The sequence below is a fragment of the Giraffa tippelskirchi genome, chromosome 2 (assembly GCF_054371585.1).
Source record: "Giraffa tippelskirchi isolate mGirTip1 chromosome 2, T2T-mGirTip1v1.2.pri, whole genome shotgun sequence".
Taxonomy (NCBI): domain Eukaryota; kingdom Metazoa; phylum Chordata; class Mammalia; order Artiodactyla; family Giraffidae; genus Giraffa; species Giraffa tippelskirchi.
The window spans coordinates 222909993-222932909 of record NC_137276.1 but is presented as its reverse complement, the minus strand read 5'-3'; the positions used below and the strand labels follow the sequence as shown (position 1 = coordinate 222932909).

Here is a 22917-nt window from a genome sequence, read left to right as displayed (position 1 = left end):
AGGTGAAACCATCAGTATCTGGTGCACATCCTTTAAGAGCATCTTTTTAGAAACTATTTGAATCATGTAATTTTTTTTTCACATCTCTTCCAGAATCAGTCAAATTCAGTATCAGTTGCTCAAACTTGTCTGGGGATAAATCTGCCAAAAGCTTAAAGGGGACTAATAACAATATCACAAATTCCTGACAAAACAAAGAAACTGACTTTTGGCAACTGTATCATTGAAGTTGAGGCTTCACACTGGAAAAGAACCAAGTTCACCGCTGCATCCTCATTGCGAAGAAGCAGGGACCCTCCCATTGTTCCTGTGTTGCTGTGCGCCCCTTCCCTGAAAGGAGTTTTATGTATTTTTAATGTGGCAGTAATAACATTATTAAAAATTAAACCACAGGTGTACTTTCACTAGTATACTTTCCAAGTAGTTGGCTAATTAGAGATCTGAAAAACCCTTCTTTCATAATTGGTTTTTTCTTCTTTTAAAAGACTTTATTCGGTGATGGCTGATAATAAATTTTCCTCCAGACCAAGAGAGAGAAGGATCTAAATGAGCACATGCCCAACCTATTCTAATCAACATGATTCAATTGAACTGTAATGGTATCAAAACAATTGACTTACCATTCAAACTTAATTATTCTACAATAGGCAGAGTAATGTATGTTGCTTCCTGCTTAAAGCAATTCTGCAAATGACAGCTTTGAAGGATGGCATGAAGCAATTTTTTTTCTCACCCACAATTTGTGAATATTGTTTTAAAACATCATTAAGTCAAATAACCACAGTCTAATTAAGTCTCTTGTAGTTTTGAGGCAGTTTCATGAAATGCCATGGGATTTATTTGACTCATTTCTTCACTTCACTGGAAGTTCTTGAGATGCTGAATGCATCTAAACCCCAGAATCCTCATCCTCAGGAAATAAATGCTGCAAAGCATTTGGGTTGAAATAGTATTGCTTAATGTGATGTTAGAAAAACAAAACTGAAGGACTTACTCAGCAGTTCTGCCAAAATATCATGATATTGCTTTAGGCAAATCCCATTTACTTCTTGGTGCTCCAGTGGGCACAGTCGCAAAAGGGTTAGTTAAGAAGTTGTAGGTAGGTGAGCACTTGGGATTTAAAGTATCGGACCCTGTCAAAGAATAAGAAAAAGACCCCTAGAGCTCAAATTAAAAGCAATCTCTTAAAAACCTATGTTTACTTGCTAGGTGGGTAAGAAAGTGGTATGTTTGTCAAGAAAAGAGTAAATTCAGCAAGTCTCCTGGAGCTGAAAGCAGTAGGGTGAGTAGAGAGACAAAAGAGGGGACTTAGTTCCATATTAAAAGGATTTCTAAGCATTACATTATAATTGATTCATGAGAGACCTGGATATTCCTCCTTAGACTGGCCATCTTTCTGCTTTGACTTTCAGAAGCGCAGTGTTAATTTTCAAATAGGTCCAGGATGGATTCCTAAGACTGTTGCATGCAGGCTTGTGTAAGTAAGCATGGCCTGAGAATTTGGGCACATTTCCAAACCAGACTGAAGAAAGACTAGAATGGTTGAATCTCAGATATTATTCCGTTCAATACCTTCATTTATACAAGACACAGAAGCCCTGTGAGGTAAAATGATTATCCTAGAGAACAGAAATCCTGCTATGTGCAAGGAAACCAAAGCTACAGGGCACTGAACTTGAGCAAAATAGGGCTTTCCTATTATGATCCAGGGCTTCCCTAGAGGCTCAATGGCAAAGAATCGGCCTGCCAATGCAATGCAGGAGGTGGGGGTTCGATCCCTGGGTCAGGAAGATCCCCTAGAGAAGGAAATGGCAACCCACCCCAGTATTCTTGCCTGGGAAATCCCATGAATAGAGGAGCCTGACTGGCTACAATCCATGGGGTTGCAAAGAGTCAGATAGGACAGTGCACACAGGGAAGCCAGAACCACAAAAGTCTCTGACACTGAAAGGTTTAACAGAGAGGAGCTCGAGTTGTTCCAAATAATTTCTAATTAAAGTATGTAATTTTTACATCTTCTAAAGCTGTAGTATTAGAGATAAGTTTTTATGGAAAATCTTATTCAGAAATTCAATTAATTCATAAGTTGCTGTTGTGCAGCCACTCAGTCGTGTCTGACACGGCAACCTCATGGACTGCAGCAGGCCAGGCCTCCCTGTCCTTCACCATCTCCCAGAGCTTGTTCAAACTCATGTCCATTGAGTCGGTGATGCCATCCAACCATCTCATCCTCTGTCATCCCCTTCTCCTGCCTTCAATCTTTCCCAGTACTAAGATATACTATGGATACACTATGTGTACAGCACCACAAGGTACAAGAAGTGAGGTGAACAGTGAAAGTAAATGATGAATACAACATTGCCGCTGACTTTAAGGAAGCCACAAGCTGGAAGGAAATATGCACACCTAACTGTAATACAAGACTGTTGTAATACAGGCTATAATTGTATATAAATATAATGCTATTAAATCCCAGAGGAAAAAGTATGTATTCTGACGGAAAGGATTGGGGATGGCGTCAGAGAAAAGACATTTGAACTGACCTTGATAGATTTTTTTTGCTCTTTCAATAAGTATATAACGAATACTGCTTATTAGGTGTCAAGCCTTATCTTTAGTGATGGGGATGGAGCAAAATAGATGTCCATCCCCGGCCCTGGGAGGCTTACACTGTAAACAAATTTGTGAATTATGAATATCCACAGAGTCTGTGAAGGTATCCCCAGGGTTGAAACATAAGTTTCACGTGTAGCCCTTGGGTAAAAGATGGCCATAGATGGGGATGCAAAGGAAACCCCAGGGAAGAGCAGTAAATACTATGTTAGAGAGGTGGGGGTTTATTCTCTAGGCAATTGAAAATATTGTTTCAAGGAAGTGCTCTAAAGAGGATTCTGAAACAGCTGTGTTCATATGTTGTTGTTTTTCAATCTCTGAGTCCTTTCTGACTCTTTGTGACCCCATGGACTGTAGCACATTCGGCTCCCCTGTCCTTCACTATCTCTTGGAGCTTGCTCAGATTCATGTCTATTGAGTCGGTGATGCTAACCATCTCATCCTCTGCTGACCCCTTCTCCTTTTGCCTTCAATTTTTCCTAGCATCAGGGTCTTTTCCAATGAGTCAGCTGTTCTCAACAGGTGGCCAAAGTATGGGAGCTTCGGATTTAGCATCAGTCCTTCTAATGAATATTCATGATTGATTTCCTTTAGGATTGACTGGCTTGATCTCCTTGCTGTCCAAGGGACTCTGAAGAGTATTCTCCAGAACCACTATTTGAAAGGATCAATATTTCAGCACTCAGCCTTCTTTATGGTCCAACTCTCCAATCCGTACATGACTGCTGAAAAAACCATAGTTTGATTATAAGGATCTTTGTTGGCAAAGTGATGCCTCTGCTTTTTAATACACTGTCTAGGTTTGTCAGAGCTTTCCTTCCAACTACTATGATGGCTGTTTTGCAGTAGCACTGGGAAATGTCTGGAATTCAGTGTAAATGCTTGTGGGTCTGGCAGCAAACAGGAGTCCCTGGACCATGGGCAAAGTGCTGAAACTTCCAGGCTTAGCTCAGCTCCACATTAATGTATGAGCTTTGGACTGTGTGGTAATACCAGGAATCTAATCTCTCACCAGGATAGTACTCCACTGAGGGAACACTGGCAACAATCAAATTGGTTTGGGGTCATGCTGGGGATTGATTCTAGATTCCAAAAGAGGACTTGTGAGGTCAGTGTGAACAATTATAACAATCAGGATCTTTGGGGACAAATCTATTTTCTCAAGGAGAGCACAGACTTTGAAAAGACTCTGTGGATCTCTTTTGCCTACAATACATCAAGTGTCTTCTCCCAGAGGCATCTGTATGATTTCTCAAAGTTTCATAGGATGTAAGAGCACAGGATCGAATCAATATATGCCAAACTGCATGATAAAAGATTTTGCTAGATTGATATTTTACTGAGAGACTTAAGTGTATGCTTTTTTTCAAATGTTGTTTATCTTCAATGACTAGTTCCATCTCCATCTTCTAAAAACTTCACTGGGTATACCAGCCACAGCTATTAATAATTTTTCCCAATTCTATAAAATTTTATCAGTCCCACTCATTTACTTTTCAATTTTATATAATATATACTCCCTATACATAGATAAATGATAGATAAATGCATGATAAATAGATAGATAGATAGATAGACAGATAGATAGATAGATAAACAGACGGGTACCTTAATCATCAGACTGTGAAGTCAGTCACTGAAATCAAGCTCAATAATTGTTTGGTGACTGGTAATTTTTGGTGAGATTATTCAGCAAATACAGGTAGTATAGGCTCCACAGAATTGACAAGCTTTGAGCCCTGTTTCAGTAATTCTCAGAGTATAGTATGTTGACATTCTTCATGATTGCAAAAGCAAGTGGAATGCTTATTAAAAAAAAAAAAGTAAATCCCTGGCTCTCACGTCAAACAAGTATCCCAATGATTTTTGTGCTCATTAGAATTTGATAGCCACTGCATTAATGTAATTGATGATGTAGTAAGGCAGTTAGTTTTTCACTGACAAGCAGCATAAAGGAAGGCTCTGACACAGAACAAGGATCACTGCAAAATGGTCTATGAGTGATCTTATATCTGTTGGGAGAGTTGAGAAGTTTTTGACTAGGTCAAGATAAGAAAGGAACTGGAATTTTGTTGAGCTTCCATCTGATGGTCCTGTTAGAAGCTTTGAAGAATTATCTCCTTTAATTTTTACAACAACTAGTCAAAGACAGTGTTAATTTTTGCAAATGGATGTTGAAGAAGTTAAGCAATTTGCTCACAGTGAAAGTGAAATTGTTGGTCCCTCAGTCTTGCCCTACTCTTTGCGATGTTCATAGTCACCCAGCTTATCCCACATCATTTGATCCCAAAGTCAAACCGTTCCTGATGCACCACACTCAGACATCAAAACATGCTAACAATTAAAATGAACTATCACTCTGTTGAAGCGCATCTTGTTTATAATGCTGGGTTTATGACTAAAATTTGTATATGAACAATATATGAAGACCAGTGAAGTGCCTTTTAGCAGTATTTGTAAATTTTTTAAATCCAATATGGGATTTTTTGTTGTTGTTGTTAGGCTGCTAAAATCATATTAATTTATGTTTGTATTAAATTTTCCTGCTTTACTTGAAACCCTCTTTTCCACTTGGCTTTCTGGACCATAAATTGATTCTGTCACATGTTGCCATGTGCTTCCTAAAAGTCAAGGCATTATTGCTACCTCAGAATAAGAAAGAGAGGTATGCTTGATGAAAAATAAGGAAGACGAAGATACTAAAGAGAAGGGAATCAGAGAGGGTTGTCCAGGAAGAAAGTTCCAAGGAAGGAGACTCATTGTGACTGGAGATAAAGGACTTTAAAACACGTTCCACTGTCTTTTCAGTTTTAAGTCAGCAAAAGTCACCAACATTTACAGTAAAGAGTCAATGAACAGGCACACACAGGTGAATCCAAAATGGAAACCATAGGAAGTAGGACCATCCTGGGACCCATTTAGTCCACTGCAAGCAAGTAGAATGATGTTCTGAAGAGCAGTAAAGGGCAGTCATAGAAAGAAAGTTAGGGGCATTTTAGCCAAACTAGCATAAAACCAAGAGTTCAGACATTTTCTAGACACTCCCCTTGCCCTGAATATTAACCACCATATGGCAAAAACCAGCACAACATTGTAAAAAATTTCAAAACTTTGAAAAAAAGCAAAATGCAAAGCAAAAGAATTCAACATGCAGATTCCTGGGCTGGGAAGATCCCCTGGAGGAGGGCATGGCAACCCATCCAGTATTTTTGCCTGAAGAATCCCCATGGACAGAGGAACCTGGCAGACTACGGTCTATGGGGTCACAAAGAGTCGGACACGACTGAGCAACTAAGCACAGCACAGTGCAAGGAGGAAACTACACAGAAGAGGCTGACGGCTGGTTTATTTTGACTCAGGCTATCATCAGTCTCCAGCTATATGATACCAACTTTCAGCAGAGGCTGTTCTGCACATAGGAAGCACAGAAACTGAGAAATACGATCCTAGAAGCTGGGGCAAAAGTTAGGCTTTTGTCTTTCTGATTAAACCTAGCAGATTAAAGTTGGGTCAATTTGGGCAACCCAGGCTTCTAACACGCCACTGAGTTACAGGGAAGTCAGAATTTTCATGTTGATTTAATACTTGCATTTATAATTCCTTTTTTTTTTAATCTTTTTAATTTTCTTAGCCTGAGAATATCTTCTCCTTTTGACCCATGTGTGAGGATTTAAAATGGGAGAGATTGGCCCACCCATCTTCATTTTCTTTCCCATGACCTTATCTGTAGGAATGAAGAATAGTGCTGGAGAAAGAATATGATTCAGATGTGGTTTTGAATCCCTCCAATGCATCTTACCAACTGTAGGATATCTTTCCTCTTCATTAAAATGGGAACGATCCTATTCACCTTGACTGCCTCCTGTGAGAATCAAAGGAGATAATATAAGTATATCGCTTAGCAATAGTCAATATATAACTTTGTAAAGTTATAAACATAACTTTCATACAAATGTAAAGTAAACATGTGCCATGAAAACACTGATAGAATAATAATGATGGAAATAAATTGCTTAATGATGGAACCAAAAGGACAGTGAAGTCGGTTCAAAGAGAAGTTAAAGGAACAGTGATTATATAGTCCATCAAGAGAGGCTAACTGAAAAAAGAACACTGGGTTAGAGTCAAAACTGATTATTGTTCTACAGAACAGTAAAACCATAACCTTTGAGGTTATCTCTTGTACCAGACATAAATTATTTGTATCTCTATTGGACAAAAAGTCTACAAGTTAACATATAATTTCATAGTCTTGACTCTGAACAATAGGAAATAGTAAAACAAACAAAAGAACGAACCCCTAGAGAATTAAATCATCTTTGGGTGAGCCTTTTAGATAATGACCCTGAATGACCTTAAAAGCACATGCAGTCATCCTTTTGTTTTATTTCCAAGTTTTAGATAATTTTCTCAACAGTCTCTCTTGTATCATCAATAATCTCTAAAGATTATTCATGTTAAGAAAAGTCTGGAGTCATTGTATTTGGACCTAATTAATGTACATGGGTGCAGTAAGAGCTTTGATTAACTACATAAGCTCCTTTGTGTATGACCAGCAAATTCAGAGCTTCTGTTTAGCAGCTACTAAGGTCAGAAAATTAACTTCTACATGGAAATTTCAAAAGGAATCTCTGATTGTATTTTCATAAGCCTCTCTTGTTTCAGAAGTGTTTCGGTGGCCCTTATTGGAGTATTAATTTCCTCTTGTTTCTTAAACAAACCACCATAAACTTGGTGGTTTAAAACAATACAAGTTCGTTCTCTTATAGCTCTGAGGTCAGAAGTCTGACGCAAATCTCACTGGGTTACTGTCAAAGTGTTGTCAGGGTGGGTTTCTTCTGGAGGCTCTTAAAATCAGTTTCCTTGACTTTTCCAGCTTTGAGGGTGATGGAGCTCTTGTAATCTTTGGTTTGTGGGCCCTTTGCCCCATCTTTAAACCTGGCAATGTAGCATCTTTCAATCTCTTTCTCTCTTCCCTTCTCCTTCTCTCTGACATCTCCTGGATCTCTCTTATAAAGACCTTTGTGAATACACTGGGCCCACCAGATAAAGCAATATGACCTCCCTATTTTAAGATCCTTAACTTAATACATCAGCAACATCCCTTTTGCTACATTCTAGGCTCTGGAGATTAAAACATGGACACTTGGGATTTGGGAACCATTATTCACCCTACCAAGCACAGATAAAAAACTAAACGCAAGAAACTCATCTCCACAGTACCTACACATTTTGGTGAATTTCTTCGAGTGGCCCAAACTCTGGTACATTTCCTATCCTGCCAGTAAATAACTTTCTTCATGGGATTCTATAAACCATAGAACAAATAATAGGTGGGTTTCTTAAGAGAACTAGATCTCGACTTTAAATATGAAGAGCAACACTTGTTTCTTATTGGTGGGTTTGCTATACCTAATTAATTGAGATTTGTTCTCAGGTATGGCAACCTTGGCAGGAACTTATTTACAGAACCAGTTTGTCAGACTGTGTCTTGGTGAAAACAGAAGACAGATGTTTATTGATCTTATGCAAATAATCACATTACCATAAAAACTAGTGAGTTGACACTGAATTCTGAGGAGTAAGCAGAAATAAATTACCATAAAAGAAAGTGTCATTTATAGGTGATTACGTTGAAGGTTAAAGATAAAGGATATATCTTAGTCCCTTAATAGAGCATTTAAAAACATATCGGCAATACTCAAAATCAGATAATCTCAGTTAGATTTACCCCCACTAGTCCTTTAATCCTCTTGTCTTATACATCCAGACTTTGGGTCAGCATTCTGCATTCATAAGGTCTTTTATTCCAGACTTACTAAAAGGAGTCCTGGAAGTCCTCTGCTACATTCACAGTTGGCTAAATGATATCACTTTAAGCTCCAAAGCCTGTACCAGTGACTCTGTTTCCTAAAATATCAACAGGTAAGAGTATCAGGCGCCATTTTTCCATGAGGTTCTGACAGTGCTATTCTTTGAAAAAGATCCAGTTATCAGCCTATAGCTTCCCCCAAAGTCTTCAGACAAACATGAGAATAAGGCAGAAACCACTTGTTGATGATGAGAACCGATGAGTAGATTACATAGGAGGTAAATTATGAACTTTTATCTCTTCTTTTAAGAGCAGATTAAGTACTCCTGGACCAACGGTCATTTTAAAATAAAACTCTAACATTCATATAGCATTTGGCATAAAAGTAGTCACAACATTAAAATACGTCCCCTGGGAATTCCCTGGTGGTCCAGTGGTTAAGGCTTGGCATGTTGACTGCCAGGGCCCAGGTTCAGTCCCTGCAGGGGGGAACTAAGATCCCGCACGCTGTGTGCATAGCCAAAAAAATAATAAAGTAAGTATCTTATTAACAAACTTTGTCAAAACTGAGCAAACTGCCAAATTTTTGACACATTTCTTTGCTTTCTTTCCCAGACTCGTTATGTGCAAGTATTATGCTTCAATGCAAATGAGAATTCCTTCAAACCTCCTATACTAGCCACACTGATATTTTTCTGTTCACTATACTTTCTCATAATTTGGTACCTATTTTCTCTTTACCTTATAAACAAAAGGATGCTCCATTACTTTATATATATAAGCAACGCCCTAGGGCCACATACGTCTTTTAAACACCTTTTTCAACATAGTAAATATAAACATATTCATTAGCAAGACCCAAAGGTGCAGCTTTTTTATAACATACAAAAATAACAACAAAGGTGTATATGTATATATGTGCATACACACATATATGGTGACTATATGTCTATATTATCTCTTATTAGAAACTACCTAGATTTCTAGAAACTATCCATCAATTAATTTGATTTAACATTAGTTCAAGGTCTTAAATTTAACATAGGAACTTGGAAATTTTGCTTAAAATAATATATCACAAAGCATGCCAGGCTTACCTCCCTTCCCTGTCTCCCAGAGTTTGCTCAAACTCATGTCGATTGAGTTGGTGATATTATTGAAGCAGCTCATCCTCTGTCACCCCCTTCTCCTTCTTCCCGCAGTCTGTCCCAGCATCACTCTTTGCATCAGGTAGCCAAAGTATTGGAGCTTCGGCATCAGTCCTTCCAATGAATATTCAGGGTTGATTTCCTTTAGGCTTGACTGGTTTGATCTCATTTCTGTCCAAGGGACTCTCAAGAGTCTTCTCCAGTACCATAATTCAAAAGCATCAATTCTTTGGTGCTTAGCCTTCTTTATGGTCCAACTCTCATGTCTGTACATGACTACTGGAAAAACACACGAAGTGCTTGCCTATATTCTTAAAATACAGGTTATAGCCCAAACCAGGTGCTTCAGAGCCACAAAGAGCTCCCCTAACTATGCACTGGAGATAGCATTGCGGAGACGGCTCAAGATCTGCAACCAGATGTGGATCCACCGGTCTTTGCAGCCAGTTTTGGAAGAGAAATAGCTCAAGCTATGAGTTAGGCATGATATTTTCATTCTGATATACTTGAGCAAAATTCAGAATCAAAACAGAATCAGAAGAAAAGAAACAGAAAGGAAAAAAAGCGTAAACAGAGAAAAGGACATTCTATTCAATTCTCAAAAAAATTATATGTCTTTCAATAGGAAACTATTTACTCCATAGACAAAATGAGAAAATTGTGTCAGAGTGTGTCAGGGAATATTCTAGTCCTAGGAATGGGGACATTATGTTCTTTTACATTTTTAAGTCCCCTTTAGGAAAAAAAAAAAATGAATGAAAGAAATCATTTTAACTAAATGAAGTTAAAAATTGACTATTATAGGAGTTAAATGCTAGCCACTTTCTTCCTCAATACTAAAATATATATATTTTATTTGGACAATGTATATCATCTTGAGAAACAGCAAACAAATGAAAAAAACATTAATGAAAATGTTTGAAAATGAAATGAAAATTTTTCATTTTTCTTCTTTCATCTCTGGATTTTTGTCTCTTGGCCATCAAATAACATATCTTCTAAGAGGAAAGAAAGGCACAACATTTGACTCACTTACTATTAAGCAGTTGTTGTCAAGAGGTCTAATGCAGAGTAGAAATTAAAGTGATATCCTAAAATAGGGACAATAGTTTAAGTATTGTTTTCAGCTAAGTATCCTATAATTGTCCTCTGTGCAAATGCTTCTACATAAGGCAAGCAAATTGTAATTATGACTAATATAATTATATATCATTATCTAAATTGCATATGCTTCAGCCTTGTCTCAGAAAATGGATTCCTCATGGATCTTATTCATCATGGTCATTGTCTACTCACCCTGATCAATAATGCATTGGTGTTTCAATAAACGCTTATCAACAATTAGTTTGAAAAACAACAAAAAAAGAATATATAAGAAATATTCATCTAGGGATGGAAAGCCGAAGCACACAGGTAATTGTAGCAGTTAGGGAAACTGGACTTTGAAGGTCAAAAGATATTTCAGTTCAGTAAAGGACCAGGCAGGGTATCTTTATAGATATTGAGGCTGGAAAGGAAGCATTGTTAGAGCATGAAAAGGGGACTTTTTACCACTTGGATGAGCAGGGAAGAGAAAGGAGAAGTGGGAATTACTCTGCACCACTGATTGGAAGACAAAATTCAAGAATACAACCAGCACCACAGAATCCAAACAAAAGGACACAATAGACACACTTAGTGGAAATAAAATTGGATTTCTGAACTGGGTTTTAAGACCTTGCTATGAACTATATGCTACATCAAGAGATAAATGCTACCAATTTCTGTACATTTTCAGAAAGCTCCATAAACTCTGGACAATGTATCGAATTGACTCACAGCATGACCCCCATGAAGGAAAAGTTGCCTCTAGGAAAAAGCTTTCTGAAAATCCTACAGAACTTAATGGAGATAACTACATCCTTCCAAACATATCAGGAGGCGGGTTAGAACTGCACGTTTTTTAGAAGCATGAAGAAGGGGTTTGAAAACTGACTTAGTCCAAACCCTTAACACAGTAGAGATTTGCACTGAACCGAAGTCATAGACAAATTGCTCTCTACTCTCACGCAGCTGCTATAACCCTAATGCAATAGCTTATTTAGCAACTCTCAGCTAACTCATTAATCTATGAAGCCAGCCTTTGACTTGCAAAATATAGAGGAGTGACTTGAGTACAAAAAGTAGGATTGGGATATGATGAGGAGAAAAGGGAAATTACAAAGTCAGGAGGTGTGTCTAAGTACACACAAGAGGAGGCTCCCTACTTGTCTTCCATATTGATGCTTTTGTCCTAATGCAGAGAATGAGATTACCTATATCTCAGAGAGTTTAGCAACAGGTGCTACTATTGACCATAAAAATACACCATCACTTTTTAAAGCAGGAGCTAATGTTTGGCATTATGATATCTCTTGGCGATGAACTCTGAAGGCCAAGTTCTAGGATCTAAAAAAAAGCATTTTTCTATATGTGTCATAGCACTTTAACTCACATCTAGTTTGGCCATATAAGCAGCTTAGATGAGAGGTGTAGGCTTTTCCTGTACACACATCATTTCCTTACATTAATTTATCTTCCAGAATTATCAAGTGATAAAGAATACTTCTTCATGACATCCATTCGATCTGAATGATAGGTAGAAAATATGTTTTGTGCTAATTGTGTTGGTTCTGGACAAGTTGATTCCATAGCACATCCTTTATATAAAACTTTAATAGCAACATTTTCTTCAAGAAACTCTATTTATCCTGCTGTAGAACTCCTTCTATTAATACTTGATGGTATTTGTGGTGTACAAGTTGTTGGGACAGGGAAATGAAGGAACTGTGCTGTCCCTGTGTTCATACATAGAAATGAGAATACATTTCCGTAAATTTTGTTCTTTGAGAACTACCTGCTAACCAGCCTTCTGCTCACAATCTTGAGTCATCCTCCTTCAGTTCTGCCAAAATGTCTTGCTGTAATTCACACCTGCCCATGACCCTCACAGGCTTGAAACACTTCAGTGATTCCCAAATGTCTGTGGAGCAACGTCCAAGCCAATGAGTGTGACTCGCGACACCTTTACGAACAGGCACCTACTCTCCTTCCCAGGCTCGTTTCTCATCATTCCTTACCTCACACGACGGATCCATGGCAGATAAAACTTGTTCTGTGTTTCAGATTTTACTCAGGCTGTGAATCTTTGTTTGGTCAACTAACTTCTCATCAAGCGCTTCCCTGGTAGTTCAGTCGGTAAAGAATCTGCCTGCAATGCGGGAGACTTGCGTTTGATCCCTGGATTGGGAAGATCCCCTGGAGTAGGAAATGGCAACCCACTCCAGTATTCTTGCCTGGAGAACTCCATGGACAGAGGAGCCTGGTGGGCTGCAGTCCATGGGGTCGCAAAGAGTCGGACACGACTAAGCAACTTAGCACAGCACACTTCTCATTCTTTGAGAGTTCAGGCCTTCTTTCCTCAAAGTACGTTTCCCTGGCCCTTTTTTTTCTTACAGTTGGGTTAAGTAGGATCCATACTTCTGTCTTCAGTTACTATGTGTGAATTTTTTATCCTCATACAGTGCTTCATTGAAATACGTTAATGTGCTTATTCCTACTAAACTATAAACTACTAAATGTTCTCTTTCCCAATGCTTCTCGGCACCAAGAAGATGAGAACCAGCAACATCAATGGTGGAAGCCCCAGTCTCAACAGTCAGAAAGATTGTTCCTTGTTCTATTCAGGCCCTCAATGGATTAGATAATGGCCATGCCCACTCACATTGGTGAGGGTGATTTGCTCTATTGATTCAAATGGAAACAGCCTCACAGACACACCTGGAGATGATGTTTAACCACATAACAGCATACTCTGATCCAAACAATTTGACACATAAAATTAAGCGTCATAACTACAAATGTAAAGTCAAGGTTAGACTCATTTATAGGTGACATTAATTTATTAAATACTTTAGTGTTGAGAGAAATTGCACAAATAGGAAATTATATTTCAGAAGAATGAATTTGATGTTAATTTGTAAAATGAAATACAGAAGAGACCAGAAGAGACTACACTTGTGACTACTGACATTAGCAGAAATGAAAGCCAAATTCTAGAGTTATTTGAATGTGGGGAAGAAAAATAAGAGATGACTGTAAAAATAATCATTGTTAAAATTGTAAATGCTTTCAATGTGGTAAGAATTGTATTAAGTGCCATTTAAATCTCTCAAAAACCCTGTATGGATAAACACAGAAGCCTGAGATAACCCAGGTTTAGGTTAAGTAACTTGCTTGAAGTCATGCTTCAGAGATTTAAAACCAGCTCTGTGATAAACCCATACTCTTTCCACTGCATTGCTTCTGCCTCTTGGTCAAATGGGTAAATACATTCAACAGACACACATGGCATGAACTCTTTGGAAATAGTATAGCTCTCAGGATCTTTTTCACATCTTACATGTATCTCATGAATTTGGTAAAGTTGGGAGAGGGAAAATAACTAAGTGCATACAAAGGACTGAGTTCTCCTTTATCCTCATTTGTAAGTCAACTCAAATTAGGCAAAGCTGTCAAGAATAGCCTAATGATTGAACCTCACAACCTCTGGGGCCACTATTTCTTATTTCATGAAACGACCTAAGATCTCCATTGTGAGTTCTCTGAAGAGCAGACTACGTGTTTTATCTTTTTAATTTAATTTAATTTTATTTGGCTGCACTGGGTCTTCGTTGCAGTGCATGGGCTTCTCTAGTTGCAGAACTCAGGCCCTAGGGCGAGGGTATTCAGTAACTGTAGCGTGCAGATTTAATTGCACCACAGCATGTGGGATCTTAGGTCCCTGACCAGGGACCGAACCTGTGTCTATCTCCTGCATTGGAAGGCAGATTCCTAACCACTGGACCACCAGGCAAATCCTAAACTACTGTGATTTTTAATTCCTCAAATGATGTTGATATATGTGGTAGGCTGAAAAGTGGCTCTCCCAAAAGATGCCCGTGTCCCAGTCTCTGGAATCTGCCGCTGCTACCTTATATAAACAAACAAACAAAAAACTGCATATGCAATTAAATGAAGGATTTTTCTTTAAACAGCAAACATTTATTTCTCACAGTTCTGGATGCTGGAAGTCTAAGATCAGGGAGGCAGAAGGATTGGGTTCTAGATGACGGCTCTCTTTCTGGCTTGCAGATGGCTGCCTCCTTGCTGTGTACCTTTTCCCCCCAGTTTTCTGAGAAATAATTAGCATACTTCACTGTACAGAGCTGGGCTTTCCAGGTGGATTAGTGGTAAAAATTCCACCTGCCAATGCAGGAGACTTGGGTTTTATCCCTAGGTCAGAAAGATCTCCTGGAGAAGGAAATGACAACCTACTCCAGTATTCTTGCCTGGGAAATCCCATGGACAGAGAAGCCTGGCGGCCTACAGTCCAAGAGATCACGAAAGAGTCAGACACGATTTAGCAACTAAACAATCACTGTATAAGTCTGAGATGAAGAGCATAATAGTTTGATTTACATAGATAATGAACCGATTACCACATAGATTCAGCTATCATCCATCTTTTTTGTATTTTTATGTTATTTAGTATTCTTTTTTCTCCACTCAAAGAACTCCCGTTAGCATATCTTGTAAGACAGGTCTAGTGGTAACCAACTTCCTCAGCTTTTGTTTGCTAAAAACAAAAAAACCCAAAAAAACAAAAAAACCTTGGTTAATGGATTATATCCTTTTCTCGAAGAACAAAAAGGAGCATTATTTCACCTGGGCAGTCCCTTGAAATGGATTTGGATTGACCTTGGAAAACCAAATATTGTGGCTTCCCAGACTTTGTTTATTCCATGGGCAGACCATTTTACAGTCAATCTTTCTATACTCCCCATCTAGAGTGCCACCCCTACAGATTTGACTGATGTGAAGATGTTAGAACTGACGAAATAAATGAGTGCTAATAAAATAGTGAAGTGTTCTGCTATCAAGTTACTGAACTAACACAATGGCTTATAACACCATGATGAAACTGAATAATTGGATACTGTGATGAATCTGAGGTATTACAACTTTGACGGTGTTAAGGATTGCAAATGTTAAACAGTAACGCCATGTTCCTTTTGTCCATAGGCTCAGTGGGATGGCTTGACTGGGCGTATCACCTTCAATAAAACCGATGGCTTGAGGAAGGATTTTGATCTGGACATTATTAGTCTCAAAGAGGAAGGAACTGAAAAGGTAACCTCCTCGATGATAAATTTGAAAATTACAAAGGAGCACCTCTCCTGCATGTTACTTGCACAGCAAGTAGGGGAATGATGAAGCTATTTTCCCAGCCTATTCATTTATGTCCAGTTTTCTAACTCACTCTCTCTGATCTGCAAATTGATGTTGATGTACTAGATTCTTAAATTGTGTGTGTTATCAACTGCAATGCTAATGGCTACATAGTGCTTGGCATATTTACAAGCATGATTCTGTTATTACATACATACAACCCTAGGGGTAGGGATCATTAGCCCCTTATGTCACAGGTTCTAAGAAATTGAGTCTAGACTTGGAAAATCAGAAGCTGTCAATGATTTATCTTTGGAATGATACCCAAGGGTCAAAAGTGAATTTTAATTGTACTCCATTTTGAGATGGATGACAGAGGACAGAATGAAGCAGAATGTAAAAGGCTTACTGAAGCAAACTGAACTTGCATCCTTAATTTTATGAGGAAATATGCTTTAACAATGTATTTTAATGTTGAGTTTGATTTTAGGATTATTATAGTTGTAGTTCCCAACCTCTCAATGCTTCAAGTTACTATTTAGGGCAATGCAAATGTAAGCTATTTAATTGATTAATAATAATAATAGGCACTTCACTGGTGGCCCAGTGGTTGACTCTGCACTCACAATGCAGGGACAAGGTTTCAATCCCTGGTCAGGAACTAAAATCCCACATGCCACACAGCATAGCCAAAAGATAAAATAATAATAATACAAATATTTAAAATAATAATAATAATAAAATAATTTGCCTTCTCTTTATTACACCAATTTAGTATTCACAATATATATTGTGAATTTACTATATATTGGGATAGTTAACACTTATCATGAAGACTCTAACTTTTAGAACCTTAGGGATAAAAGATCTTGAAACTCCGCCCACCCAAACAATTGTCTGAACGTCTAAACTCTATAATCCAGTGTTGTTTTTCTTTTTCTTTTTTTTTTTTCACTTAAGTGGACAAAAAGTTATGCTTAATGTAAAAGAACATCTTTGGGAGCAATCTGTTTTACTTTGGGGTTGATTTTTAAAATTAAATAAAATTTCCATTTCTGTTTTGTTGCTTTTGTTAACTGAGACACATTTAAAAAAAAAAAAATGAAAGTTGCTCTGCTGCTGCTGCTGCTAAGTCACTTCAGTCGTGTCCGACTCTGTGTGACCCCATGGACGGCAGCCCACCAGGCTCCTCCATCCATGGGATTTTACAGGCAAGAGTACTGGAGTGGGGTGCCATTGCCTTCTCCGGAAAGTCGCTCAGTCATGTCCAGTTCTTTGGGACCCCATGGACTGTAGCCCATCAGGCTCCTCCTTGAATGAAATTCTCCAGGCAAAAATGCTGGAGTGGGTTGCCGTTTCCTTCTCCAGGGGATCTTCCCCGCACAGGGATTGAACCCAGGTCTCCGGCATTGTAGGCAGACTCTTTACCAACTGAGCCACCAGGGAAGCCGAGACACATTTGCCCCACTGCCAAATAGCTTAATTAAAATGAACAAAATGAATTAGGCTGAATGTAAAAGGTAGTCTCTAGTGTTGAAGTGCTTGAGGAAAATAATGAGTTCACAACTTTGAGAGTCCATATTAGTCACCCAGGTTTCCCCTTTCCAAAATGCCCTCTTTCTTCATCTCTTCTCTTCCTCTGTCTCTTTCTCTCTGTATGTGTCTCTGTCTCTTCCTCTCTCTCTCTGTCTCTCTTTGCCCCTCTCACTGTCTCTCTCTCTCATTTCTTCACTCTGATCCCCTCTTCTGTTAGTTTAACACACTCTGACAGAGTACAAGGCATCCACCTAACTTCCACAATGGAATGTGGACTTTGGGCTGCCGAGAACCAAAGGAAAGAAAATAATACTTGTTATAGACTAAAAGGCTGTAACAGTTCTCTTTAAAAGAAAATGTCTGCTTCTCTATACAAACTTTTCTGTCTCCCTCTCCACTGCTCTGATAGTACCAAACTGCAGAGGAAAGAAAGCCTGTTAAGGAAACATCTTTTTGGCTCAGACTTGTGATGAAATAGATGGAGCTATTGTTATGCTCTCCCAGCTATGTATACACAGCAATATTACGCACATTCTAGTGGTGTTTTTCTAACAAAGGCAGAATCGAATTTGATGAAAGTGTTTTCTCAATTTGTTTCTTATCTCTTCATTGTTTGCAATAACTTTTCTTTCTTCAGGTGACTTAGGCTCAGTTCCTGAGAAGGCTGACTGAGCCTTAAGGCAATGAGGGAAGCCATCCTATCGCTCTCAGGTGGCGAGGGAGGAAATGCCCAATCTTTTCATGTCAGCCTCTTGCAGGGTCCAAGAGGAAACTTGTTTAAAGAAAAGCTTATTTTCTCACTTTCACTCAAGTTTCTATTGCCCAGAAGCACCTAGTCAAAGAATAATAAGCATACTTTCTTCTCACTAAGAAATAATGTGTGTGTGTGTGTGTGTGTGTGTGTGTGTGTGTTTATGTATGTGTCTGTGTGCATTGGTTGATTGACTAATCTGGTTATAAATGACTTTAACAGGTCTTCTTAAGGAATGATGAAGACCTTAATCTCTGCAGCATAGGTGTGCATATTCGAAAAAATTTTGTCTTTTTTAGGGGGGGGGCATGCAAAAGCAAAAGTGAAAATCAGGTTCCACCACCAAGGAGAAGTAACTTCTGTAGAACCCAAGTACTTGGTCCATGTCTTTACTGTACCTATTCTCAGGCTTTCTGTTGAATGAACATGCAAGATTCCAAACAATGGGTGGGGGATGTAACTGTGAGCACTCACGTGCCATGATGCCTTTTGGCTTCCATGCTCCGTTTTAATTAAGTGCTATTTTTATTTTTCCCCTCTGAAAACCAAGGCTGCTGGCGAAGTGTCTAAACACTTATATAAAGTGTGGAAGAAGGTTTGTACATGGACAAAACCTGCAGGAAATCTGGGAGTGGGGTGGGAAACACCAAAGGAAAAGCCTGCATCCTTCCAGTTTTGTCAGACCAGTAGCTCTCTAATTGCAGTTTAGAGGCAAAATTTCATGTGAAGGGAGAACACGGGTAATTGAATATGTTGTCTCTCAACAACATTGCCTGGGAATTGAAACAGACTTGAGATGGATTAAATAATGATGGACTAAATATTTCCCTCTAGATTATTTTTGTTTCTCCTGGGTAGGACCAGTCCCTGTTAGGACTAAAAGCAGGTAGCTGCAACAGAAGCAGACACTGATCCATTTATATTCTTTCTTGACTCTAAATATTTTTTCCCTAAGGGGGAAAAAATACAACAGATTTGATCCATCAGACTAGTCAGATAGGCTAAGGCTTTGAGGGGCCGGGACGTCTCCTTCAATGTCACCACCACAAAATATATGAACCATTTTCAGAAATTCCCTTTTATTACCCACCATCTTCATTTTATGCAGAAAAACAAAACCTTGTCAGTGCATATTGTTTCATAATTTGCTTTGGAACCACAGTTTCCAGAGGACAAAAACATTAGAGATTTTGAAAAGGAAATGAGATTGTCTTGTAAATCATAACACCTACTATTTCACAGCTTATTGTACAGTATTATGTTGTCAATGAATGTGCACAGATTTATTATAGAAGCAAAAGTTAGGAATTACAAACATTCTGATCAGGAAAACGTCCCAGTGATAGGCAAACATTGTCTTTCATTCTCTCTCTCTCAAACCACTTGCTAAACTATCTGCTGATTGACATATGGAGCTTAAGTTACTCCAGGTTGTTCAACTTGAACAGTTTTGTCAGGTTCACTTTCATCTTTTGAATTATGAGTTAAGTCACAGAAAGTGTAAACAGTTTCTCCCTGTAGTCAAAAGCCTTGTCTCCCTTTTGGAGCATACTCAGATGAGCTCCAAAATGTCCTGCTTTTAAGTGTAAATAAGCACAGGTTTAATAATCTTGTTTTAATTTTTGACGAATCAGGCTACCAAAGGCACAAGGAAGACAATCCTATCTCCACTATGCTAATAGATGAACCTAACTGGTACCCAGAAAAAAGCTTATTACACTAATCCAGCTTGAGACTCCAGGCATTTTCTGCAATGTTGAATTAATTCAAACCAAATATCCTCAGGAATGAAATTCAAGCCCTGAAATTATTCTCAGGGGAGGGGAATGTCCTGTATTTGTCACTAAACTGCAATAATCGCCCCCACTTCCAAAGGATGCACTTCTTGGCTTTCCTCCTTCCTCCATGCCTTTGTGCCTCTTCCTTTTGCTGACCCATTGTTGCCATGTTGCAAGCTGTATATACTATGGTGTGCTGTTTTGTGTTATGACTGCTCATCAACAATTTGCAGTAATCTGAGTGCTAGCACAAGAGACCTGTTGAGACCCAACCAACACATTGTCCTTTCCCTACAAGATTCCATCTTACAGCAGAAGGATTCGCCCCCATTGCATCCTAATTCCAAAAGCTCTTTTCTGCACTCTGACCTTTTTCAGTAGAGAACAGTCTGCCTAAAATTCTTTCCAAGCAAGGGATATGGCGGTCTTTACAAAGCTCATCACTAAAATATACGTTTATAAAACTCATCATACAGGAAACAAAGTCACCTCTTTCCCCTAGATACTTGATTATTTCACTCAGCAATTTTGGATTTTGAGTTTACGTGAATCACACACCAGGTTTGAGAGACAGATCTTAGTCGCTTTCTGATTATCTCTTTGTCACATTACCTTTTCAAAAAAAAGCTTGCTTAATTGCATTTAAGTCCTCATTTTCAAATGCTTCCCTCTGTAGTCCTAGATGATAAATGACTGCTTCCTCATCCCAGTTTACAAAGTGAGAGAAGACAGGACCAGACTATTTAGCTTTTGAGTGTTCCTCCCCACGAGTAATTGATCCACCTTCCACTGCTTCTCACTGGTAAATTACTGCTGATCACTTTTGCTGTACAGTTTGAAAACTGAGGTTCTGCTTCCTAGAGGCAATCCTCCAAGGGCAGAGGACAGGACTGAAATGCTAAATGCTAAATATCCAGGCATGTGGTTAACTGTAGCCCTCCCACCATTACTTAGTGACTGAACAACAACCTCCCAGCACGGATGAATCATGGGAGCTTGCTTTTTCAAAAAGAGACATTTGTTAACATGTTATTTTACTTCAGTTAAATAAAAGCTAAAGCCAGTTGACAACTTTGGTTTAAAAGACACACATACCCCTGTATGCAAACCTACACACTTTAATTGCTTTGCGGATTAAAATGTTTGAAAATACAAGGCTGAGGTCATTCAAACCTCATGCGTAAACTGTCCACTTCCCATGAATCGCTTGATCTTTACTGTTTCTTGATATTCTTTGAGTCTAGATTTGAGAACACTTCTGTTACACCAATAGCAGGAAAAATTCTTCTTCTTTTTCTTATTTTATGGAGGAACATCTACACTGACTGGTACTTTGGGACTCATTATGTTACAAATGCAGCAGCAATGACATCATACCTTCCACACTTTTTAGTGAGGCTGGTAAAAGAAACAAAGCCAGATGTTGAGCTGTGGGGTATATTTGTCTACAGTTTCAAGTTTGTATTTTAGAGAGTGATGTTGCAAGGCCAATCAGCCCTGACATTTTCAAATATTAGTGTAAGTCTTTTAAACACTTGACTTTAATAGAAATAAGAGTTACTGAGAACACACTTCACCACTTAACAAATTGGCTAAAATCCAGTTGTTTTCTCCAGCTTTCAATATTTAATTAAAAATTAGGTTCCCCTCTCCCCAGTGCCTAAGTCAAGGTTTAATTAAAAACACAGCAAGGGCCCAATCGAAACACAGTCTTCATAGAGTTAGAATTCAACTGTTTACAACCTAAAGCATAGTTTTGGCTAAAAATTCATAGACTCTCTACTGTAGTTAGTCTGAGATACATTTCCTGGAAGCAAGGGTCCCTGCCCCCAAAAAGTGAGAAGAGGGGTGGAGTTTAGAAGAGAGGGAAGAAAAAAAATTTCCCTTTTTCTTGAGTTTAAAGCCAGCAAAGAAAAGCAAATGTTCTTCAACCAGCAGGCATGTGTTTCATGCATTCTAGGTGATGGATATTACACTTGATCCTGGAAAGACTGAATGGTTATTAAAAGTGTTATCCTAAAGCTTAATCCTACCTCTAGTACTCTCTCTACAGACAGGATCAAAATACTTTCAAATGCAAAAACTATCCCCAAACCCCATTTATCTAGACCTGTCTCCTTATTTCACTACCCAACTAGCCCTTATTAAGTATAGAAAGGAGACAGTGAAATGGAAATAGTTCACACCGATGAACAAATCTGTAATAGTCCTTGAAACTATTTCAAAGAATTTATATTTCTAAAAAGAAAATTTGTTGAGCTAAATGAATTTTCAGCTGCTGTATTTTGGCAGTAAATCAAAGTAAACAAATAGAAAAGGAAAGAAGCCTAACATTCCTACAGGTGAAATTTTATTTAATCATCAGAAGAATTCTGTTGTCTCCATTTTAGGTAGGGAAATTAACTTCACCAGGGTCACACTGCTGGTAAATTGCAAAATTAGAATCTGGACAAGAGTCTGTCTGTAAAGCTCATACTCTGTCCAGCCAGCCAAATGTCCTCCTAGTGGAAGAGTATATTTAGAGATCAAACTTGGGTCTACCCTGTCCATCACAGACTGCATCCAAGTATTGGTGTTCCTAAACTGTCCCTGTGTTTCATAGCTCCTTTGTCAGCTTATAAATTTCAAAGAAAAAGGATTTCACTAACGATTCCAAGTTCTTTCATAACAGGGCAAGCTTAAAGAAATTATTGGAGCAATCATTTTGATGTCCTTTATTGTTAACATTCATGCAGCTCTTAACATGTACTAATGCTTTCACATGTATCTACTCATTTGATGTTCTCAACATCCCTATAAATTATTTTAGAGCTAGAAATCCAGAGCTCAGAAGGGTTAGCATCTTGTCCAAGGCCACACAGCAAGCAGAATTGCATTCCATCTCACTAGGCTATCAGTAAATGCTTCCAGAAGACTTTAGACAAAGAGCCAGTTCACTAAGGCCCTGCTCCTAGATTGCCCCTAGAGGCAGAACAAATCAATCTACTTCTACAGACTCTAATAACCCAAGAATGAGGTGGCCAGTGGAGGAAATTGAGGTTATCATTTCTT

General features: G+C 38.5%; 1 protein-coding gene across 9 annotated transcripts in view; it reads left to right on the top strand.

The window, feature by feature from the left end:
* GRIK1 (glutamate ionotropic receptor kainate type subunit 1) overlaps positions 1-22917 on the top strand; it is a 436272-nt gene that overhangs the window by 353674 nt on the left and 59681 nt on the right. For 5 of the 9 annotated variants that reach the window (XM_081558024.1, XM_081558013.1, XM_081558007.1 and 2 more), the window contains one exon: positions 15655-15762. In XM_081558024.1, the coding sequence (XP_081414150.1) occupies positions 15655-15762 (108 nt within the window). Of the gene's footprint in view, positions 1-15654; positions 15763-18638; positions 18684-22917 lie in introns of all 9 variants that reach the window. The other 4 variants (XM_081557996.1, XM_081557961.1, XM_081558011.1 and 1 more) reach the window with 1 other exon arrangement.